Genomic DNA, 23,981 nt, shown 5'->3' on the forward strand with positions numbered 1-23,981 from the left:
AAGCGCAGCGTGTAGCTGTAATAATTTGCAAACACTTTCAGCTTAAAAACAATTAAACTAACCACAAATAAAAAATGCAAAAATAAACATGGTCAAGACTGCTGTACACTGTAGGGAAGTGATGCACAACTGAAAAGCTTCACTTCCACTGGAAAGCAATACAACAGCAGAGGCATTCTGTGGTGTTTTAGCTTACACTGCATGGACAGATGCTTTGAAATGTAATTATGTAAGGTTCTTAAAATATTGGGAATAGGCAGCTGCTGGCAGAGGTGCTATAATAAAGCCCTACTTACTCTTAACAGCGTGTCGCTAAGTCATTTGACTAATACTACATTTGGCGACCAGGACTGGATTTAAATCTCCACACAAGTGTTAACAGCTCAAGCCTGAGGATTGCCTCATGGTCCTGAGTTGGACAGTGACTGTATGAAGTGGAGCAGTGACAGGGATTTTTCTAAAGCAGCAGTGACACAAGAGAATGGTCATCGCTGCGCCTTTATTTTTCCTGGCAAAAGACTGGTTGATCTGGCACGGCGAGAATGTGTGCAAGCAGCTGTATCGCAAGAGGATTGCCAGCGCTGCAGCATTCTTCTGACATCCAAGGACTTTTACGGTAAAGTACAGAGGAACCGGAGGGAGGCCGGTTGGATAAACACTGCACGGATGTGTGCGTAGTGAATTTTTAATAGCTTATTGACTCCTACCTCTTTGAGGGGAGATTGCCATCGCCAGCACAGTAAATTTCTTCGTACAATCGTTTGTGGTGTCCGTCTCATGAAATTACAGGAGTAACCCTCCACACCGTAGCCTGAATTGCTGTTTCTCGTGTGACGCATGGAGCCGTGTCAGCAGGGGAAATCAGATGCAAGCTGGGAGGGGAGGAGACACCGCAAACACTAGTCTACCCTGCATCCGAGGACCGGTCCTCGGATGCTTGATTCCGTTCTGGGAAGGACATGGCTTTTGTAGTTCGGACTGGACTGTTCCCATGGGGCACAGGGTCAGAGCTGATTTGCATATCGCCATTGTCTAACCCAGGGTGGTGTGGAGTGCAAAAAAACGATGGATTTGGGCCCAGATCTTTGGACTGGGATGAATGTGTGACATTGATCCACATTCGGTCCATCACCTGTTTTGTTTGCAGTCACTCATTGTGGTAGCACACAAAAGGGAATGGGGACATTCGCCTTTGTGTTGATCGGAGGGCTATAAACAAAGAAATAGTAGTGGAAAGTTTTCCTTTACCCAATATAGGAGAAACAATTTCCACGTTTGCAGATCACTACTCTAGATTTTGTAACCGCATACCATCAAATTTGATTGGAGGAGTCTTCTGAAGAGCGAATTGTGTTTGTGGCCCCAATTGGCATGTTCAAATTTAAAAGAATGCTGTTTGGTTTCATCTCAGCGGCAGCTGTTTTTCAGAGGGCCATGCAAAAGATTCTTATTGGTATTTCAGGGGTCAAATGTTACCAAGACGATAACATAGTCTTTGGATCGTCTAAAAGGGAACATAACTATATGGTCCGTAAAGCTCTTGGTAGGCTGCAAGCAGCTGGGCTTACATTAAAAGTACACAAGTGTAGCTTTGGTGTGTCTGAAGACAAATAACTTGGTTACAGACTTTCCGGAGAAGGTTTTCATCCCAAACAGGAGCTAGTTATTACTATCATGTCTTCGAAAGAACCTTCTACCAAAGAAGAGTTTGCATTCTTTCTGGGCAGGATAGAACACTATCATAGTTTGTACAGAAATTTGCAAGAAAAACATTTCACAAGGAGGCTTCGCAAGAAGAAAGTTGAATTTCAATGGAGAAAGTAGAGTATGGAGGAGTTGGTGAAAAAGGATCCAAGTTTAGCTCCTTCACTGCAATCCTTTCATCCACAGTGTCTTCTAAAGTGGTTTGTGATGCAAGTGCAAAAGGTGTGGGGGCTTTACTGGTCCAAGGGAGGAATGGTTAAGAATTTGACTGCATGTGTTTCAAGACCTATGAAAGATGGCAAATATAATTATTTGGTTATTGAAAGTTAAGCATTAGCTGTGTTTTGGGCAGTAAATAGGTTTCAGCAGTTGTGGGGTTTGAAATTCAGTGGAAAGTGATCAACCTATTAGTGGAAGTCTTTTTAAAAAAAAACGTTAAGGGCTAGTTTGCATCTAGTCAAGGATACGCAGATGTATAGCGTATCTACAAGAGTATAATTTTTCTTTACAATATAGACAAGGGGCAAGTAACTATTTAGCAGATTGCTTTTCAATATTGGTGAATGTCAAAGAGTCAAGTGAGATGGGGTGGAAAAGAATTGTGAAAAATCAGTCAGTGTGTGAAGTAACACAAAGATTTGTTAGTGAGGAGGAATGATTGTCAGAACAGGAAAAGGATTTAGAGGTACAGAAAGTGATGGAGTTGGTAATAAAGGAGGTACCTCGTGACAAGGAATTTAAGATGTGTGGAGGGTGTTGGTGGATGGTCACGGAAGACACAAACGATTGGTTGATGAGGGGTTTCTGTTGAGACAAACGATTGGTTTCACTGCAAGGCTTAGGGCAAAGACGGTTACATTTTGCACATGAAGGATATTTGGGTATAGTGAATGTTAGAGAAGAATACGCAGGGACTTCTGGTGGCCTGTACTGGATCATGATGTCGAACACATGGTAAGAAATTGTGTTGGATGTGTAGCGTCTGACAAAGTTTGAGACAAGCAGTGTACCAATGGCGTGCAGAGACTTACCTTCTCATTCTTGGTAAGAGGTAACCATAGATATTTTAGGACTAATAAGAGGTGAACATGCTACTCATATGTAATTGTTTTGATGGACTTGTTCTTAAGGTGGGTTGAAGTATCACATGTGACAGATAGATCTTCGACAGTGGTTACCAAATTTCTGGATAATATTTGTAGAAGAGAACATTTTCCACATTCTGTACTATCTGACAATGGAGTGCAGTTTTTCTCTGCTCAAACGGAAGCCTATAAAGAGGATGTGGGTTAATCCACAAAACCTCAACACCGTATCACCTCCAAACTAATGGCGCTGTAGAGAGGATGATCAAAACATTAAAAGAATGCAAGATGCAAATAGCAAGAGTGAATGGTCTTGACTAGAAGGTGGAATTGCCAAGAGTATAGCAGGCTTTTCAAATGCTTCCATTTTGACAGCTGGAAAGTGTTCATTTGCAGAAGTAGCTCTGCCCTTGAAAAATGCAAAGGTTTGTCCTCCTTGGATGTTGTGGAATAAAGGTTGTGTAAACAATGCCCTAGGTGAGTGGAGAGCAAGAGATTCATTTACAGAAGAGAAAAAAATGGTATGATCAAAACATAAAACTGTAGAATGTAGGCGACTATGTAAGAGAGAGCGGTACAAAAGGGGGTGGTAATGGACGGAGCATCTGAACCAATCAAACACTCACACCCAGTCAAAAGATCTGGGTTGAATCCATCACCGTTCTTTAGCCCACTCTGCCACCCCAGTTCAGACATGGCTATATGCAAATCAGTTTGACCCTGTGCCTCATGGGAACAGTCCAGCCTGAACTGCCAAGCCATGCCTTCCCTGGGCCGGAAACAAGCTTCCGAGGACCGCTTTCTGGCATTCCAGCCGTCTCCAGCCCGGCTTGCTTGAATCCAGTGGCAAAGTGAGCAAGGGACTCACGTCTGAGCATACCCTGCCACACTTATGGCAGCCAAAAGTGGTACAAAAGGGACGGAGCATCTGAAACAATCAAACACCCAGTCAAAAGATCTGGGTTGAATCCATCACCATTCTTTAGCCCACTCGGCTACCCCAGTTCAGACATGGCTATATGCAAATCAGTCTGACTTTGTGCCTCATGGGAGCAGTCCAGCCCGAACTGCCAAGCCATGCCGGAAACGCCGGAAGGCACTCGGCAACAGTGGCTGAGACAACTTCTAGCCATTATTGGACACGTGATCACATGACACTGAGCTCCACAGAGGGGTGCCGGTACGTGCAGACTTAGCACCCTTGTGGTCCTGTTTCCATTGAGAAGACTGAGAATAGATAACCCCTCGAATGCCCTGATGGGGAAGAAAAAAAAAAAAAAAAAAACGCCGAAAATTGGAGCAATGAAACATGTCGGCTTGAGGATATAATAAGTATGGTATACAACTAACCATTTTTAACTGGCAGGTTTTGCAGCAATAGAATAAAAACGAATAGCCAGCAAAACCCTGCCTTATTTTTCTGTCTGGTTAGGGGTTTGTTTATGTACACAACATTTCACATCAGTGTTTATATGTTTGCCACGGTCTTTTTCACCACTATTCTCATGTATGCACGATTATTTGTTCTTGTGCACCTCTGTCTTTTCACATAGAGAGAGTGGCCAGTGATGAGAAGTGGGTATACCGGTAATGGTCAGCAGGGAACCCCCTCAGGTGTTACTACCGTGAGGTACTCTCTCTATTTTCTACACCTTTTTGGTTGTGTTGAATGTGGACCTGTGTGTTTTTACATTGAATAACTACGCACCTTGACCATACGACTAGTGTTATTTGCCACATCTAGGGGATTTACAGTGATAATAAAATATCAGACCCCGGCTCTTGGTCGTATATTTGGATGCGCTTTCTAATAGGTGAGGCTTCAGTTGATTAATTGTTCTGGTAGTGGGGAAAGGCTGCTGCAGTAGCACTTCACCTCCTCCAGTGCTACACCCATACAGAGACGGGGGGGGGGGGGGGGGGGGGGGAGAAAAAGGACCAGCAGGGCCACCTCCAGCCTCCTCCATTCCTGTATTGACCTCCACATAGGAAAAGGGAGAAGAGGCAGGTGCTGCTACATCAAAATGTCGTGCCACCAATATGAAAAGTTCACAAATCCTACCATTGTACTGTATATAAAAGACTAGTTCAGAACACTTTAAATGCAGAACATCTCTGAAAACGAAAATTAAAACTCTTAGCACAAACTATTTGGAATGAGATTAGAAACCTGTTTCAGTACATTTCATATATGTGTGATATCCTTTGCATTATTTTATAACTCCACGCCAACTGTGAGACAATAAATAAAGGTCATGTTTTCTGTTAACACAATACCAAATTAAAACAAGGTGGGATGCATCAATGTTTCCAAAAGGAAACTTAATCGCTTAGGACTAAACTCTGAAAAACTTCTGAACTTATCCCCAGTTGCCTTACCCTATCCCCTTGCTCCAAGAGCCCTCTGAAGCAACCAGCTGGCTGCAAAAGCACACTACACAAAAAATAAACACATATCCTTCTATCTCATCCAAATTCTTACTTTATATGTATATTTTTTAAACTGTATTTTATTGATTTTTCTACTAACAAACATACAGTGCATGTTGGCAAATCCGGAAGAGATTCTTGCTCAGGCATAAATTAAAAACGTATGTAATCCAACCAGATTGACATTATATATGTGTAATATATTTATTTATATATGTGTAATATATTTATTTATATATGTGTAATATATTTATTTATATATGTGTAATAGATTTTATATATATATATATATATATATATATATATATATATATATATATCCCAAACATCCATCCGACTCCAGAGAGTAAATGGCACGTACTCATGATCAGTAGGAATAGGGCAAATTTATTGATTCAGGTCTCCCACGACCCCGCAAAGACAGAGAGACGCGTTTCGCCTGCGCAGCAGGCTTTGTCAATCCCATTTGGCGCCTAAATTTTAAAAGTATATATACCCCTCCCCTGTGATGCAGGCACTGATAAACATGGAAAACAGACTACATAGGTAAATTCCTGTTTGGAGAAACATACCAAGCATGTTAGATAGGTAAAGTGCATAATGCAAGTTTATAAAATAATACAAAAGCCGCATAATGCAAAGCCATCCTATTATGTAAATTTTTTCCTATAATGTAAATTGTGTCAGTGCATTATCGGACTCGGAGAGTGACATATAAAAAAAAAATAACATTCCTAAATGAGTGGGTAAATTCATACAAATACGGCACCAAAAATCTCTCAAAAATGCAGCCCATCCAATATATCTATAAAATTAAAGCAACTTTAAAAGGCGTGCTCGTTGTTGCTATAATGAAGGTCGGAAACATACATCTGGTCAACTGATTGAAAGGAACACATTTCCCTAGATAACAGAAACGGCGAATATGGCAGGAAACTAATATCAACACTGTTGACATGAACCATCTGGAACACATTTGGGAGATAATGGTGTAGTGATAAGTACATGGGGCTCAAATTGCACCAACTGCGTGCATTTGCGACCTAAATGTCAGCCTCCAGGCAGTCTCTACTGGCTAATACAACTACAAGGTCCAGAATCCCCATCAACGGAATTGTCAGTCAAAATCCGTGCAAGAGTTCTGACGTCAATCTCTAAAGTGAATAGAAACCGGATCACTATCACTACTATATATATAATAGATATATATATATATATATATATATATATCTCGAAGGGTGTTCCAAGACAGCATGAGATAGAACCAAGACATCGAGCTCCAAAACACCCAGCTACATTAGTGCCTACTTGGCCGCCATGAAACCAACAGAAAAAGAGACAATTCTATCACCCTTCCGTCCTCCCTTTCCGATCCATCCTTCATGCGATGGTGTCCATCCTCTTGTCACATACCCATCAGTTGTATCCACCATAATAGAGCTGCGGAAGCCCAGTCATCAGTGCGCGAGAGGCACATGTGTTGTTTTTCCGCAGCCCCCACTCCATCAAATCTTTCAACATACAGGTCAGCAACGGGGACGTTGCCCCCATCCACCAACAGCCACTGCCTCTTCACCAAAAGCAGGGCCAAACTATGGGGGGGGGCGGGGATCTGGAGACCTCCAGGGCACACCACCACGCCCAATAGACAGTCAAGCGGGGTCAGTGGAAGACTAATCACCCATGGCTGCTTTTATGTGAGGTACCAGAAGTGTCCAGTAGGGCTGAATCGGAGTACACTCCCAGGCTAAGTGTAGGAAGGTGTGGAGCAACATATGTGCGGTGTACGAAATAGAAATATAATAAATTGAAGTGAGTGTTATAGGATACAGTGCGATCAAGGTTCAACGTCATCTCCCAGTCCGTATCTGAGAGTAGTGCTTCCATGTCCCACTCCCAGGCCCTTTGCGCAGGGTACTGCCGCGGCTGAATGTCTTTACTGAGGGCTTTATAGAAATGAGTGATGAGATGGCACCTCCCCCCATCCAATGAAGCCTTGGAGGAGGGAAGTCCAGCCAGAGATCTTTAGCCATGCTCTCCATCTAGGCATAATGAAGAAAATGAGCTGGTCCCACCCCAAATAAGTCCTGCGCATTCTGGAACGATATGAAGGTGTCCCCATGGTAGAGGTCACCCACTTCTAGACATCTGCTCCACAGCAACATAGACGTGGTGGAGTCAATGTTTCTGAAGAGCACCAGATCCCTCAGTTTCAGGTCCCTGCTAAAGGGAGCCCAACAAATAACATTCTGAACCACCTTTTTCCAGATCCTCGCAGTGTAGGTAATCAAATATAGTCACAGGAACTCTGATTTCTGAGCATTAGGAGCGGAGGCAGAGTGTCCCCTCCAAACTCAGTTCCCAAAAGCAGCTTCTCCCAGATGTCAGACTCCGCAAGCCATCGGGCCGCGTACTGTAGGTAAGCAGCATAATAAGAAAATTGTAGGTCTGGGACTACCAAGCCATCATCTTCCATTTGCCGTTTCAATGTAGCAGACGCCACTGTACTGCGCCTACACGCCCATAGAAGGGTCACTAGTAGGCTGTCCAACCGTCAGAAAAAGCGACCGTTCAGTGGAAACCAAGAATTCTGTACCAGATACAGACATCTCGGGAGGAAGACTATCTTTGCTATTGCCACTATAACCATTAGGGAGAGGGAGAGGGAGAGCCTATTCCAAATGGCTATGGAGGTCTCCAGACCAGACAACACCCTGTGGACATGCTGGTGCTGGGCCTCCGTATGGGTAACCCAGTTCCCCAAATATCGGAACCCATCCAATTCCCATCGGAGGTCCACAGCTGGTAGCGGATATGGCGGTTACCCAATCAGTCCTACCCAATCAGTCCTCCCAAGGGGAATACCAAGGACGTGCAAATGTTATGGTTTAGTCCCAAGACATCACCAAAATCACACAGATGCCTCAACAACAGGATGGACTCTCCCGGCTCACGTGCATACACCAGCGCATCGTCTGCGTAAAGTGAGACTACAGGATTGTTGTTCCCTACCCCAATGCCCCAGGGGGTCATCTCTGCACGCAGCAATAGCACAAGCAGCTCAATCGCCAAAGCGAACAGTTAATTTATATATTATTTTTTTAAGGGGGGGTGGTTTGGCGATCAGGCAACTGCTCTCAGTGCCAGTTTCTGATAGGTAAGATTTGTAGTAAGATTTGTAGTACTGCATTAAATGAGCCAAAATCACTCGGTAAACCTAGGAAAAAGACCTCTGGTGATCACCATCAATCTTTAGCTTCCAAAGCCAGACGTGGGCAATGTTATACTCCACAATCACCCAAGCAAAACTATCCTCTCATAGGATTCAAGCAAAACAGTCCCCAAACTCCTCTGGTCAAACAATTGTACTGAAACTCCCAGATGAAACCGAGATGCCTCGCCCGGTTCCAGCCTCTCCATAAATCATCCCAACAACCACATGTGCGCGACCATGTGCATCACCTTTAGCGGAAAGCTAAACCATACAGAGAGTTGCCCAAGTTGCGCACTTCACACTGTAATTAGTGATCGTCTTAAAACTTTAGTTTGAAACTGCTTTCTTTGAAACCGTTATTTACTGCTATCATGCAGAAGCAATTGATTGCTACGTGAAATAATAATGCAATGTGTTCCTAGATTGCCTTAAATTGGTTTTCATAGCATCATCGGCTGAAGAAAGGTGGGTTGGTCACCAGAACCAAAAGATGGCAATATAGACCAGATTACAAAAGTTGCCTGTCATGGGTGTTTAGGTCTCACCTGGCAATGCAGAGCGAAAGCGCTGTAGCCAGCGAGATCTTTCGTTACTGACTTGCTTCCCAAGTGGTACAGACCGGTGCACGAGCCGATTGGGGTCTGTGGACACGCTTCTGAGACGCGCTGGTTTATATTTGATTTTAGATATTTAGCTTAAACAATGTAGTAGTTTTTTAGGTCTCGTGGCCATTACAGCGCGAAGCGCTGTCTCGCCAGAGACCTATTGTGAGCGATGCAGCTTTCCAGGAGACAGCACCTGGCCGCGCGCATTTCTTCTCCGAGAAGGCGATCAGAGCGGGACACGTGCACGGGAATGCGCTCGCTGTGGCCAGCTCCTGTCAAGCTGGAACACACAGCCACACCTCCCCCTGCTTACGCATGCGCGCACACACAGACACATACACGAGCGTACCTACACACACGCACACACACACATACAGAGACCCCGCGCCCCCCCTGCCGCGCACACACACGAGCACACCTACGCACACACAGAGACCCCCCTCCCCGCCGCACACATACACACACTCGCACACACACACACACACCCCCTCCCCCCTACAACTAAGCCCCACTTACTGCCATTCTGGACTTCTGCAGCCTCCGCGGGGCTCTCCCTCGAGCATGGGAGCCCCGCGTTACCAGCACTGCTTTTCTCCGTGGCACTCCGTGGGCGAGTGCGCCGGCTTCCGAAGACGGAAGTCCCGCCCCATGGAAGGTTTCGCTCACGTCTTGTTTTATAAGCTGCCTGCAGTCTCCACATACGAACTCATGATGCAAGCCTCAGATCTGGCCTTTCCACAGACACGTGTGGTTGGAAGAATGGGGCATTCAGTTTGTATCCAGTAAGTGCCAAAAAAGTAATTGCCAAATTTTTCCATTAAACAATTGCAATTTTTCACGATTAATGCTCACCTGTGTGTATGTGCGCTTGGATGCTGAGGCTCCCTCTGCTGGGCTTTTTGAAGACAGCCTGGGATCATTAGTACGGTAATGTGATCGAAGAGAAGTCCGATAGAATTAACTGGCTTTTAGGCCGGTGTCTAAAACTCAGCCCCAACCTTGCCACACTTAATGTTGCTGAATCTGTGGCCTAGCAGCACTTGGTCATTGGTGTTTCTTTTATTTTTCTATCTCAAGAGCGAGAAGGCTAATTTTGCCGGTCTGGTAGTTACCCTGGGTAGCTGATTGGTTTGATGAATTGTGCAGGCAAGCCTCGCGGGAGCCCCTCCTCTTCTCAGCATGTGTGTGTCGCTTTCTGCCACTGCGGTGGCATCTAAGTGCATCCTTAAGCTAAGCCCCCTTTTTGTGCAGTGATGGGATTTCCGTCTGTCGGTTGTGTTAATAGTGTTGTTTGGTTAATGCACATTCATGTTGGTTAATGTTTAAGTAAAGTGAGTTTGATCCTGCTAAAGATGTTTGTAGGGTGTTATATGCACAGAGTTGTTGAGCTGGGTCGTCCGCGGTCCTTTGTCCGGCGTACGCAGATTGTGTGCGGAGATGTGTTGAGCAAACTTCATCTGACCAGTTCTAGGATGCATGTTCGTAGTGCTGTGGAAGGGTTCTGTTGAGATGGCATTTATTTTGCAAATTCGGTCTTCTCTTTTTGGCTTGACCCCTTAACGTCCTTCAGAATTCCCCGGTTTCCATCGGCAGGCACAGATTCACTACCATAACCTCCCAAGCGTGGACATTTCTCTGGGCCGACTAACCCCTAGGATTGCCTTTGATAAATGTGTCCTATCAACCTTTGACAGGGTCTGGCCACGGCCGACATCCGTTTCTACTACTGGGCAGTGCACACCATAGTGGTGAATGGCTGGGTGTGTGGGGTGGGCGGTCCCTCATGTCAGATGGAGGTATCACTACTGGGCTTTAACAACCTCATGGGATGCAATACACACTGTTCCCAGGTCACTCCCAGAGATCAACAGAGCGGTATTTCAACCTGGAGAGTCACCCTGCTGTGGACAGGATTGGTTAGGCAAGTGATGCTGGCTGGGTGTCCAGGTAGCTGGTATTGGCAGTGCACTTTGGAGCATTCAAGATAAATCAATCTTGAGCGACATCTGAGAGGGTGGCTATTTTAAATCCTACCAGGACCACCAGAGTTCTCCCTTAACAAATGCCAATTTTTCCACTGCCTCCAACTCTAGCCTGCACTTTCTGATCACCGGGCATCAGGAGTTTCCCTGGGAGGCTGGAAGGTATGGATGCCGGTTTGGGGGCTTCCGGTTGCCTGCTAAATGTATTATGAGGCCGACAGCTGATAAACCATTTGCTATTGGGCAGCTCGCTATGGCACCGGATTTTGCACATTACAAGAATGTGTTAGATTGTGGTCCGCGCCACACAAACGCGACATGTCCATTCATCTACCTCCTTGTACCTACTGGAACCTGTGAAAAGTAAAACTCAAACTACGCAGTCTTTCCTGCACTTGGGAAAGGGCAATACGAATATTTAGGCCGAAAATGTTCTGCTGCACACTTACACTGCAAGCTAGCGCCATCTAATACTTTTTAAAGAAATAAACTAAAAATAAATGTATCCATTCCAACTAGACCGACATCAGCGAGCCTTGATCTCAACGCATTTCTTCGGAATGACCTCTTGCTTTCCAACGTGCTCAAATACTTTATGGCCTTTTATGCTTCCATATCCAGCAGACATCTGCAATGATACACGTTTAATAAACCGGTAACTTGAAGCGTCACTGAAGTAAAGAGAAGCTTTTTGCTGCGTTCCCATTTCCGGTGAGGCTTGGAGCGAGCCCTGCCTGGTGCCTGCACCCCGCTGGGCCCATCCCTTCAAAAGTTCACCTGCTGTGAAAAGTCAAGTGCCTCCCTTGCCCCACACCTCTGTCCGGCAGTATACTTGAACCCTGCCAGAGGTCACTTACCCTATTCCATGACAGGTGTGGCTTTCCTGTCTCTCCTGTAGTTGTCTTTCGTGTCCCACCTGTGTCAGGGGTTGCCCTTTTACTCTCCGTGGATGGCACTACTGGATGCTGCCCCTTCCTACCAGGGGTGGCATTTTAGGCCCACCCTCTTGTTGCCTCCTGTCGACAGGACTGCAGCATCCCTGAGCAGTAGCAGGCACCATTACAATATCAGGAGATCTTTTGGGCAGGACAGATGTACATAAAGCACAGACCTGCATTCCCTGTTAACTTGGCCTGGAGCTGGATGTGGGTGTAGACATTCAGCTGCTAATGCACATTGTTTTACATCAGAACATTTTTAGACTTAACAGCAGCTACCATGCCATGTTAGAGAGCACTGGCTGCAAGGTGCCCGAGAGCTTCACCATCAGAGCGCTTTAAATCAGCATGCTTATAACAAGCAAGACTACCACTCTATATTACTTCCAAGTTTGCTCAGCATAAGCAACAGCTAACCATTCACAAACAATGTTTATATACCAATTGCAAATTAAAAGAAAAATTAATGCAAAGCATTGTAATTTACAATGCCAGTAACTCTAACTTTAATGCTGCAAGACCTATCGCATTGTAAATGCTTGTTTTAACAAGGAACAGACAGATGTAGGTAGGGTATGTCTGTGTGAATATGGAAATGTGCTGTCGAAATGGCAGTACTTTTATAACTATATGGCTTTGGTGCCATGTTGCCTCCATGTGGGTTTTCTATAGTTTCATCTAACGCATTCTGCTAGAGGGTGCAGCATGCTTAAAAGTAATACGTGGAACATATTGGTGACTGATGCATGTTGCAAGCCCAGGGATTTTGAACCAGGGCCACTTAGAAACGAAGGCAGAGATCAAATGTATAGTAGCAAATCAGATCAGATTGAGAAATTATTCTGTCTGGAATCTCTACTGACATGTCTTGCTTTAGTAAACCAACACTATACTAACTCTAAAAGTCTACAATCTCACCTGAGGGCACTTTTCCCAAAGACTACCCCAGGCTAAAGATGCCAAAGTTACTGCAACATAATGCATAGCAGACTCAGCATGACAATATTTTATGCTGCTGTATACCAGCCTCAGGAGGTGCTGGATCCTTCTGTTTTTTCCATTGCTCTTTATTTGCACTGCCTTGCTTTTCCTTTATGTTTACAGAGAATGATTCTTTTTCAACATAATAAGCCAGATTGGACTTTGGAGTGCAATTACACGTCTCATAACCTACCAAAAATTCACCCAACACCACTTCCTGACCTCACTACTTGCTTACCTTCCAAAGACAACATGTACAGCGTGTATCGAGTTATCAGATTTGTGGGCAGCAGTATTTGAGGCCCCCAGACAATCCTGATCAAAGACAGTACCAACTACAGATGCCAAGTAACCACTGATTGTAGCCAGACAGTGTCTTCTATTTTTTGAAAAGCATAACAATCGCTTTAGCCGATTAAGGTAGCCGTTTACGCTTAACAACATTTCAAAATCCTAAAAAACATAGTAAATATGGCTAGCTCACAGAATATTCTATGTACCTCCCTATACAAGATCCTCATTCTCAGATTAACATCCATAAATCTCCCACTCTCGAGCAAGCCATCTTATCCTAAACCTCTAGCTTTCCCCTTAAATCACAACAAATCCAACATCACTTGACTACCTTTCAGTCCTCACTGCTCCTCATTAATAAAGTCTTTCTATATTTGCACTAGTGCACTATATCACAATCTCTGCATCCTTCGAGTCGTTACCACCATGAACACCTTCAAAACAGCCCTCCAGCATCAGAGCACCCATGTTTCTATGGAACATGAGAGGTCCCTTTACTGTAAGGAATACTATTTGATGAAACTGCTGTAGTTGTCATTTAAATGCAAAAGCACATCCTAAGGGTAAGACACTCGAGTAGAGACTTGCAAACTAAATATAACAATCATTTACAATGCAATAGGTCTCACAATTACGAGATTGAGATATTGGCATTATAAATGGTAATGCCTTTTATAATATTAAAAGGAATTGTCATTTACAATGCCAATAGTTCAAATTTTTGCAAAAGCGTTACTTATTGTGTTGCAGGGCTCGGTGTCCATGAAGCAAGCGCCGCCCTCAGCATGCAAGTTAAAAACAAAAAATATATGAAACTGAGAGCGGTGTCCCTAAAGCAGGTGCCGCGCTCAGGATGCAAGTTAGAGCGGCATAGCGCTCCATAAGAAAATTGGCTGCCATTGTCCCCATCAGTGTCAATCAGCAAAATAGTGCTTACCGACTTATAATGCAGACTGTGTAACAAGCCAAGTAAAAGGTCCAATTGTTATAGGAGTTAACAAATGCAGACAAGGTTGTACCAAGAAGGGAAGCCAGCATTTACGAAGGACAATGACACAAGCCAATGACAAATAGGGGCGGAGAGCGGGCGGGACTTCCAGTGTATACTCCAATACAGCATGCCTCACAGAGCAAGCAGCGCATTCGCACTGCCGCTAGTCTCGACCTAAATAAAAAACAGACAAACAAATGGGAAACACTTACCAATTGCAGGTTTCCTCTCCAAAATAATCCTGCCTCATCCCTGAACACAAGGGCGTTAGCATGGGTTGGATGGCGGTGATGTACTAGAAGCTGATCTGGCTGGTCATGGAGTGCTGGCGGTGATTCAGAGGCTGCCATCTTTGCAGAGTTCAAGTTAGGGCTATCCACACGATGGGAATGGAGGTGCAGTAGGGACTGCAGAACCAGAAATACCTCATGTACATTACGTTTATTGGCACTAGACAGCTCCGACAAATCTACAACTGTTTACATTATTGACATCTTTATAAGCTTTTAGCATTCCTTCAGAGCTCCTAGAATTGTATCTTTAGCGTACATTTTCACACACTTTCGTTCTATTTTTTCTTATAATGTACATCTCAAACATGCCAATCAGATGCATTTAAAAAGCTTCATATGTAAAGTCTCGGTTAAAGATAAACATTAAAAGATTAAAATGTAAAGTCTCCATAGTAAGCTACATTTCACCTACCTATTTAAATTCCCAAAAATCCGTTATTGTAGGTTATGGCTCTGATGGGTCCTTTATAATTAAAAATAACAAGTACTTATTAACCTTCAAAGTGTTACCACTTGATCACAGACTTGGCCCTTGACTAGAGCTTATTTTTCTTATGTAAAATGCAATGAGTGGTCCCATGCTGGGAAAAACCTGCCTGGCAACGTGTGGGATTTTTTTATCTGCAGCCCACAGGCTTCATGTTAGCTTATCTGATGACTTTATTAGATTACTGATGTGAAGCCATCAAAATAAAATCCACACTAAAACTGGCGATGGGCACCATTTTAGCATCTGGCTATAGCTAGCTAGTGCTGCAAATACTACTATGATGGACATGAAGCCATGGCATTTCCCTCATGGTTACACTCTGCCAAGAACATAACACACCTGCAGATCTTTCAGCAGCTTGAAACAACTTCTCCAGTGCTGGCAGAGGCCTCACCATAGAGGCTCGTTTAGAAACTACACTTGCCTAACCCCCCCACCCCCCCTTTTTAGGTCGAGCCTGGAATAAGCATCCGAAGGATGCGTCCAGGCGGAGACTTATAGCTGCCTGACTCGGGGGAATGAGGGACAAGAAAGTGTTACGAGCTTTTGCTGCCAGATTTGGGTGCGCGTGCACATGCGCGCGCATATACACAGACAGACACTCGCTCACACACACCCCCTCCCCTCCACAGTCACACACACACAGACTCAAAGACACATACACACACGCACGCACGCATACACAGCCCCCCACCGCCGCACGCGCGCACACACACACATGCCCCCCGCCCTTGCAGCTCAGCAACAAGGCGAAGCCCCACTCACCGGCTTCCTTGGTGCGGCGGCGGCTCTCCTCGGCAGCTGCAGGGCCCGGCAGCAGGACTCTTCCTCCCTCCTTCGGCACCGGGGCGCAGGGTAGGCTCCTGCCTGCTCCGGTGCTCTAAACAGCCGCGGCTCTTCCGTGGGAGGCGGGGTAGGCTCCCGCCCTCCTACTTCCTGTTTCCGGTTGTCCCGCCCGGCCTGCCTGACTTCCTGGTCGCAGGCCGGCGGCGATGTTCGGTTTGTACCGGGCTGCGGCGGTGATGCGGGGGGACACACGAGGGGTAGGCTCCCTCCAGAATTTAATTACTTAAGGCGTCAAGGTGGCCGCAAATTATGGGGCAGTGGCGTTTTTGCTCGCACGTGATGGCAATTATCAGGGCCGGGTCTACAGTACATGCTGCTGCACGCAATTGACTTTCTTTTACCTCACTACAGGTACTGTAACTGAACTTTACAGTGTCACAGTGTTACTGTTATTTTAGGGAACTCGTTCGTAGTACCTGCTTCTGAGCTTGTCCATCTGTCTCGTCATTAATCCACATTCCCAGTCAGAGTCAGTGCAATCTATGTTCTGCGAACCGCGGCCGCGCGGCCCTTAGTTCAGTGTTCCCATCCAGTGGGCGGTGGGATACTGATTGATGTGGGTTGGATAGGATTTTGAGTCTTTAATCTGAGGGGGTTGGGCGGCAGCAGGCAGCGTGAGCAGATTTCAGATTGCGCATTACCACGCCCCAGCACACCCGCGCATGGGCCGGTCGCATCCCACCACCGAGTCATCACACTTCAACTGACATTCAACTGAACTCTCCACCCTACACTCGTTGATAAAGTAAGTTGGTAGACTTGCTAAACTAAGTCTACTGCAGAAAGAGCACGCAGATGGTCACCTCTGGCCTGGATTTTGGTTCAAGGGTTGGTGCTGGGTGGCAGCGCAGGGCTTTAAGTCGGGTGAAAAAACTGGGGGGGGGGGGGGGGGTCGGGGGTCTCTCAAGGGCGTAGCCAGTGTAATTAGGGGCGTGCCTTTAAAGCACAGGTTAAAAATCTGTGTTTACTGTTTCGCATAGTGTGCAGCCCGACTTGTATTTTGCTGTTTCTGTCATTGCATCCAGATAGGTTATACAAAAACAAGTAACCTCATACGCAATGAATCTGTTGCCCGTTCCAGTAAGTTTCTGGGCTGGTGTCAAAAATTGACAGAAGGGTACACAGGTGTAAATGTGACGGACCTCACCATGTCATGGAAGAGTGGCTTGGCACTGTGTGCAATCATTCACAAATGCTGCCCTGACCTCATGTAAGTCATATGTTCTCTTCTGTCTTCTATTGTCTTAAACCTCCAAACAAAAAGTTCATTTGATACCTTATGTCAGGTACACAGCAAACTATATTGTGTCGAAATCTTTGATAATGCACTAGGTCATTATTTGCAATACCCTGTTGTACCATTTTACCAGCAGTTATCCCTTTGATGTGCAGTGGTAGACGCCACCTCATCCCTTCCAGCTGGCAACATGCCCTCAGTTACGTCCACTACAGGACCCTACTTACATTGATCACTTACGTGCCCAGGACCTGGGAGCCACCCATTATACAATTTTCGATTAGCAATTTCAATCATTAAGACATTTTAGTAATCATATCCAACTAATCTGACCAATGGAATTAAGCCTTGTCAGTGGTTATCGTCAGGGCCACTGGAATTACGCAATGGTGGGCTGTGCCAATTTCTCATAATTATAGATTTGCCACATTTGCAACATAATCCATCATCTACAGATTTCAACAAAAAATGTTTCTAGCTCACGCTGTTCAAATGTTACTAAAAAAATACTGCTGCACGTGTTACTGCGTAGTGGAAGGCCCTTTGCAAAGGTTGACTGGACACCTTTCTGTTGCTTATTGCTATATTTGAGTATTAAACTGGTACTAATGAGGTGGACTCAATGCCCAGCCGGTGTTAACAAGTGTAAAAAGTTCATATTAATGAAGTAATGCTATTATTAAATGTGCTGAATTACACTGCATAATTTTCCTTTTCTTGCTGCATAATTTACTCAACCTTGTAGCAAAGTTGTCCCTCTTCTGGCGCATAATTCCAGTGGCCCTATGTATTAATAGCAGTTACTTTTGGTCATCGATGCATCGTGCAGAGACCTCGATTTCTTCTATATTATATGGATAAGGCCTGTTGTAACTTCTGTGTCAACATATAATTGCTGTAGCAATGATCATGTATTGTAGGTACAGATTACCAGCTGAATTTTATTAGATGCTACTAAAAGATTTTACAGGAAGGTATGGTATGGTTTGGTTGGAAAGGGTCAGGGCAACTTCACAAATCACGTCAGGTGTGAGTGGTGTATTTAATCCAGGTACCACACTGCACTTACTAAAAAAATGTTTTTCATTTTGTACCATACATTTTCTTAAACCACTGCTCTTTATAAGGTATCACTAAAGGTGTTGCACAGGATATGTGAAAATCACTTATACCTGTCTTGAAAACATAGAAATGTTACTCGTGTGTACTAAAAACTTGGCAACTATGTTTGGGCCACGCTGGTGATAGTCGGGTGACACTAGTCAGTGGGGACGGAGATAGTGTCACTCACAGTCATTGAAATGTCACTCATAATTACACTGAAATTATGAATATGTCACACATAGCAATCTGAAACCTTGGCAGCTATGGCGCTAGGCAGGTGAATACAGCGCTCCCAAGCGCTATAAAACGTGTCGCTTCAGAGCCCCCACATCCTAAAAATCTCACCACACACTGGAAGGGAGCAGGCTCTGGGGTCATCAGTCTAAAGCACTTTTCTAGTAAAAAGATTATTCCACACAAACTGTCATCCAGAGACCCAGTACCCCTGATACTCTCCTGCAGCACTCACCACAGTGAGACTCGTGTGAAACCAATGACGTGTCAGAGGGAGAATGACACCAAAGGATGAAAGGTAGAGGCTGCCCAGCAGAGATGTGAACCTATAATCTGCAGAGAAACACACACACACACACATACATACAAACACAGACAAACAAACCCAAACACATAAACACACGCACACACACATACATACATGCACACGCACGCATGCACACAAAGTCACTGAAAAAAATTAACACTAGGTATCAATTACATTAAACAATGTTCCATGTGTAGCGCTTAACACAAAAACGAATGAATAGCCCCTGACAACTATCCAACACTGCCAGCTCTTTCCTGTATACCCGAGCATATTGTATAATGCTATTAAAACAGACTTTTTTGGTCAATCCTGAGCAGCGCATGTGCTGCTCTTCGAAGCACGCTGTATTCAGGTATGGACTTGCTAAGATAAGCTTGCAGTTTTGTCCTATCGCTGAAGGTTGGTAGGTTGGGGAAGAAGTGTCTGGGGCGTCCTTTAAACAAGCATTTGCAATGCAATAGGTCTCACTTTTGCGAAAGTTTAAGCTATTAGCATTGTAAATGACAATGCCTTTTATTTATGTTTTAAAAGCAAAAACATAAATAAAAGGCATTGCCATTTACAATGCCAATAGCTCTAACTTTAATAATGCGAGACCTATTGCATTGCAAATGCTTGTTTTTAGGTCGAGTGTAGCGATAGCGTAGCGATGGACCTTTTGTTGGCGTGTTCGGGGGAATGCGAGATAGCGTACAGGCACGAGCGTCTCCGATTTGCCCTCGAGGGCGCGCACGGCGCCGTGCAGATGCCATGCCTCAGATTCACAGCCTCACTCACGCATGCGCACACAGCCATCCAGCAGTCGGCTCATCTAAATGAAAGGGATATTTATGGTGAGAAATGCATGACACTGCTGGATGGCTGGAGCGAGGTCGAGTGGCCCTTCAAAATGCTGGGGGCATTTGTTTTGAATTAAATCACACGGCCGGTCCCTGCCGTGGAAGAGGCACCATCTCGAGTGAAAGAGAGGCTGGGAGCTGAACTTGTCAACTCTGAGAGCACCTCGCTCCCATGTGTTTAATGAAACTGACCACAAAAGATCCCTCTACCTACTAAAGGATATTAATGTACTCAGAATCGGAAAACAGAGACTGAACTTACTTAAAGCACATTTATTTCTTGTAATGCGGTGCCTACATGTCCTAGAAAGCATTGCGGTGGCACTAATTGGGAAGGGCTGCTGCGAGGACATGTGCTGCTAATTAAAACCGAGAAACGAACATTGCAAGCCTCAGTCATGTTTTTTGAGTTGCCCAGGAAGAAGGGGCTGCTGTGCCCTGAAACGCGTCGGCTCATCTAAATGAAAGGGATATTTATGGTGAGAAATGCATGACACTGCTGGATGGCTGGAGCGAGGTCGAGTCGCCCTTCAAAATGCTGGGGGCATTTGTTTTGAATATTATATATATATATATATATATATATATATATATATATATATACATACATATACACACACACACATACACATACACACACATGCACACAGCCACCCCCCACTCACCTGGCTCTTTTGTTGTGACTCCCCGTATCTCCGCTGCATCGCCTGGCCAGCATAATTGAAACGGCACCCAACAGCCATGCGCCGAAACCGAGTGGAAGCGGACGCCGCGTCCCCAGCGCACCCCTTGCCTGTAACAGCCGCCTCTGCTGACCCGAAAACGCTCCAGCCGCCTCCCCGCCTCTGGTACCCGGAAGTATTACATTCTGCTCCTTGTTGCTTTAGTTCGCTAAGGGAGACAAACCATGTGCACGCCCGCCGCCGGACAGGCGATGTGCACGTGCATGGCGTCTCCCACCGCACGCTGGATTTATTACGGCTCGCTCCCTCTTGCGGTGGTTTAAACTTTTAGAAAAGCTTGTTGTGACTTAAGTCCTGAGGGGCAGAATTGGGTACCTTTACTTTTCATTGTCGCGAAAAGTTCCTGGAAGACTAGGAGTGTAGGAGAGCACGAGCTCTGTGGCTGTGGACTCGGCAGGATGCTGCACCTCGTCGTCTCTTGGCCCCCGAATGAGTGCACTTGTGTAACCGCACTTGCCTTCAGTGTGCTCAGTTCGTTCAAGGAACGTGAAGCGCCTGTGACCGCTGCAGCCACCACAGCATGTTAAATACTGTGTAAAACATGTTGCGATCACGGACTACAAATAAAGAACAAGCGCCAGTCTCTGTTATTTTGCTTTTATTAGACAGCTGTGCGGCGGGCCAAAGCCTCTTATTAATGACCGAAAAACCGTGAATCACTGTTTTTCCTATCTTGGAGCCTTTAGCGCTCCCTTTGCCTCAGTTCTTTCCATCGCCCATCTGTGCACTGCTGAAGTCCAGGCGGGGGCGCTCACTCACACCCTGCACTTGCTATGGGGGAAACTCAGCAACTTTCCCAGATAGGGGTGGGTGGCTTGTGCTCGCTGCCGGTCATACGTTCCGTACAGCTGACTTGACCTCTCGGCGCTCAGGTAGGAGCTGCACTTGTACTCTCAGGCTGTTGACTTGTATCCCTCACGGCCAAGTGCCCCTGTTTTGTGGCAGTTTTCTACATTGTTGAACAATTACCTCATTCTGCTCTATGCATGAGTGTTCGTCTAGTTAACTTGGGACAGGAACACTGCGGTACTACGGGTTTCTTCGCTTGTGTCATTCAGTTAGTGGAGGTGTGAGTGCTCACCCCATGCTTAGTTTTAATGCAACCTGCAGCGTGCGCTGCTGTGTGGACCACTTTCTAAGTGGTCGTGTGCGGGGATAACTCTGTGGTCAGCTGACTGCCTCGCATGAGGGCAGTTGGGTGAATAAACCAGCGTGGTTATTTTGGAGCGGTTCCTGGTTGACTCCTTTTAACGTGGTGGTTTGGCCGGGTGGCTGGAAGCGGTAATTACTGTGTGCATTTAGCAGTGTTTGTGTTGCTCGCTGCAGCGCTGTTTGTGCGGGGCCCGGTAAAAACACCCCGCAATGCAATGCTCGTGCACCTGCCTCTGAGGAGCCGCGGGTCGCTCACTGCTGAGCCGTGGAAGTCTGGGGGGTGGGTTTACATTATCCGAGCCTCGGCGGCCCTACAGCGTTTTACCCACAACAAAGTACCTTTCGGCTCTAGAAGCGATAATATTTTCTTGGCAGGCAGGCAGCCCAGATGGGATCCATCAGCTTTTAAGAATTGTTTAGGATTAAGGAGCAGGATGTGACTAGAATGTAAGGGAACTGCCAGTCCATCTACGGCTGTCGTAAGCACATGGCTTTCTCAGTGCAGCCGGTATGCATCCCCACGCTCACCCCCCCCTAACACACACACTATTTGTGACAAACACCAGAGTCTATTATTTGGACCTTTCCTTAAGGGAAAGTTTGCACTCCCTACCCCAAGTCCTGCAAAACGCAGTGTAGTTCTCCGTTCTCCAGGCTCAGAATTCTAACCCGGCGTAAGCACACATTCTCCAAGACACCCTAGAAAGAAGGTTAAAAGAGCGAGTACGCACTCCTCGCAGCCAAGTATGGGAAGGATCATATTAAACACTTGACATGAAAGGCACGTGTATAACTTCTTTGCCAGCTCGGCCTTAATGTACTTTTGTTTTTCACAAATGAGGATACAAAGTGATGAGCACCCTATTTTTTATTTTATTTGTTCGTCATTTCCTAACGGAATGCATCTTAGTTTCAAACCATTGGAATTGTTTTATTGTGAATTAAGACAATCCCAATACTTTATATGCTACCAGTTCATTAACCACAACATCGCAGATGAAGCTTCTCTAACAGATACATTAAAAACATGGCCTGTCACTCGTCGCTAAAGACAGTCTCAAAGAAAGCTATATAATCATCCTTCCCACATGCCGAATAAATGTACAACCGTGAAGCAAGTGTTTGTATTTATATGTATATAGGATAAAGCCACATTGCAACCAAATCTTTCACTAATATTTGATAGTGTTGTACTGCATGTACATCAGATCATATGACGTTAACTGACCAGAACAATCTAAAACAAGCATTTGCAATGCAATAGGTCTTGCATTTTAGAAACTTTGAACTATTGGTATTGCAAATGACAATGCCTTTTATTATTGCAGTTTTTTTAAACACATAAATAAAAGGCATTGTCATTTACAATGTCAATAGCTCAGAATCTCGCAAATGCAAGACCTGTTGCATTGCAAATGCTTGTACTGAAAGAGGCACTCCAACGAGCTCTTCAAACAGGGACGAGTTTGCCAATACTAGTTCACGGGTTCGCTAAACCAACTGAAGTCTAGGTAATAGGTATTTCTTACTCGCTCGCTGACACAATTAAGCATTTTAGCAATGTTATAATGGAGGAGGATTATGTCAAACAAAGGGGAAGGTGGAGGGCACAATAAACTTTACAAGTCCCCATCACTCACAGAATTTGCAAATCGCTCAATTCCTTAACATTGTAGGATTCCAACATATCCTCTTCAAAGGCAATTTCCAAGGATGCAACAGATTATGCAATTGATTCAGGAATGCTGAAGTAGCAAGTTCAAACTGGCAAGATCAAAAATAGGCCAAAAAGAAAAGTATGTGGTACGTAATGGTCTGCGATGTGGACACTAATCACTGTAAGTCAAGTGCAAACACAAGTCCTATCCTCACCGCTGAAAACCAATGTTAGAAATGGGATTTCTGGATGGCTAAGGTTTGCACCAAAGCCGGGCAGAAACCCTCACTCTAGTCAGGATAAGGGAGTTACACTCCTAAAAATAACCTCTGCTCACCCCCTTGGTAGCTTGGCACAAGCAGTCAGGCTTATCTTAGAGGCAGTGTGTAAAGCATTTGCAAATAACCAACAGTAATACAGTGTAAGCACTGAAAACGGACACCACACCAGTTTAGAAAAACAGCCAATATTTGAAACAAGATCAAAAATTATAAAAACCCATAGTACAGTACTTAAAAATCTACTGTTATCAAAATACACTTTAAAAACTGTTGCTTGATGTCGACAGCTCTGTCCGGGGCTATCACTGTATCGTGTGTAAACAAATCCAAAGAGTTCAGGTTGGGCGTGGCGTCGTGGACCAGCTACATTGTCGGGAAGACCCACAAATAGAACCTTTTAGAGATGCAGGGTGCTGAGGCCCTTGAAGTCACTCGCGTTGCAAGTCAAGCTCTTTTTTGTTGGAATCAGGAGCGCTGGCGTCGGTTGCTGCGGTGCGAAGTGCAGCGGTGCGGTGCACTCTGGTCATAGTGCGAGCAGCGGCTCGGTGGCTGCGTCAAATGGCGTCGTCTG

At 45.3% G+C, this 23,981-nt stretch overlaps 1 protein-coding gene across 2 annotated transcripts in view; it reads right to left on the bottom strand.

The window, feature by feature from the left end:
- The window catches only part of TCL1A (TCL1 family AKT coactivator A), a 41,097-nt gene that overhangs the window by 10,971 nt on the left and 6,145 nt on the right, over positions 1–23,981 (bottom strand). For both annotated transcript variants that reach the window (XM_086947672.1, XM_086947673.1), the window contains exon 2: positions 14,437–14,631. In XM_086947672.1, coding sequence (XP_086803798.1) covers positions 14,437–14,574 — 138 coding nt within the window. In that variant the 5' untranslated portion in view covers positions 14,575–14,631. The remainder of the gene's footprint in view (positions 1–14,436; positions 14,632–23,981) is intronic.

The sequence above is a fragment of the Lissotriton vulgaris genome, chromosome 12 (genome assembly GCF_964263255.1).
Source record: "Lissotriton vulgaris chromosome 12, aLisVul1.2, whole genome shotgun sequence".
In the NCBI taxonomy this organism is placed as follows: Eukaryota; Metazoa; Chordata; class Amphibia; order Caudata; family Salamandridae; genus Lissotriton; species Lissotriton vulgaris.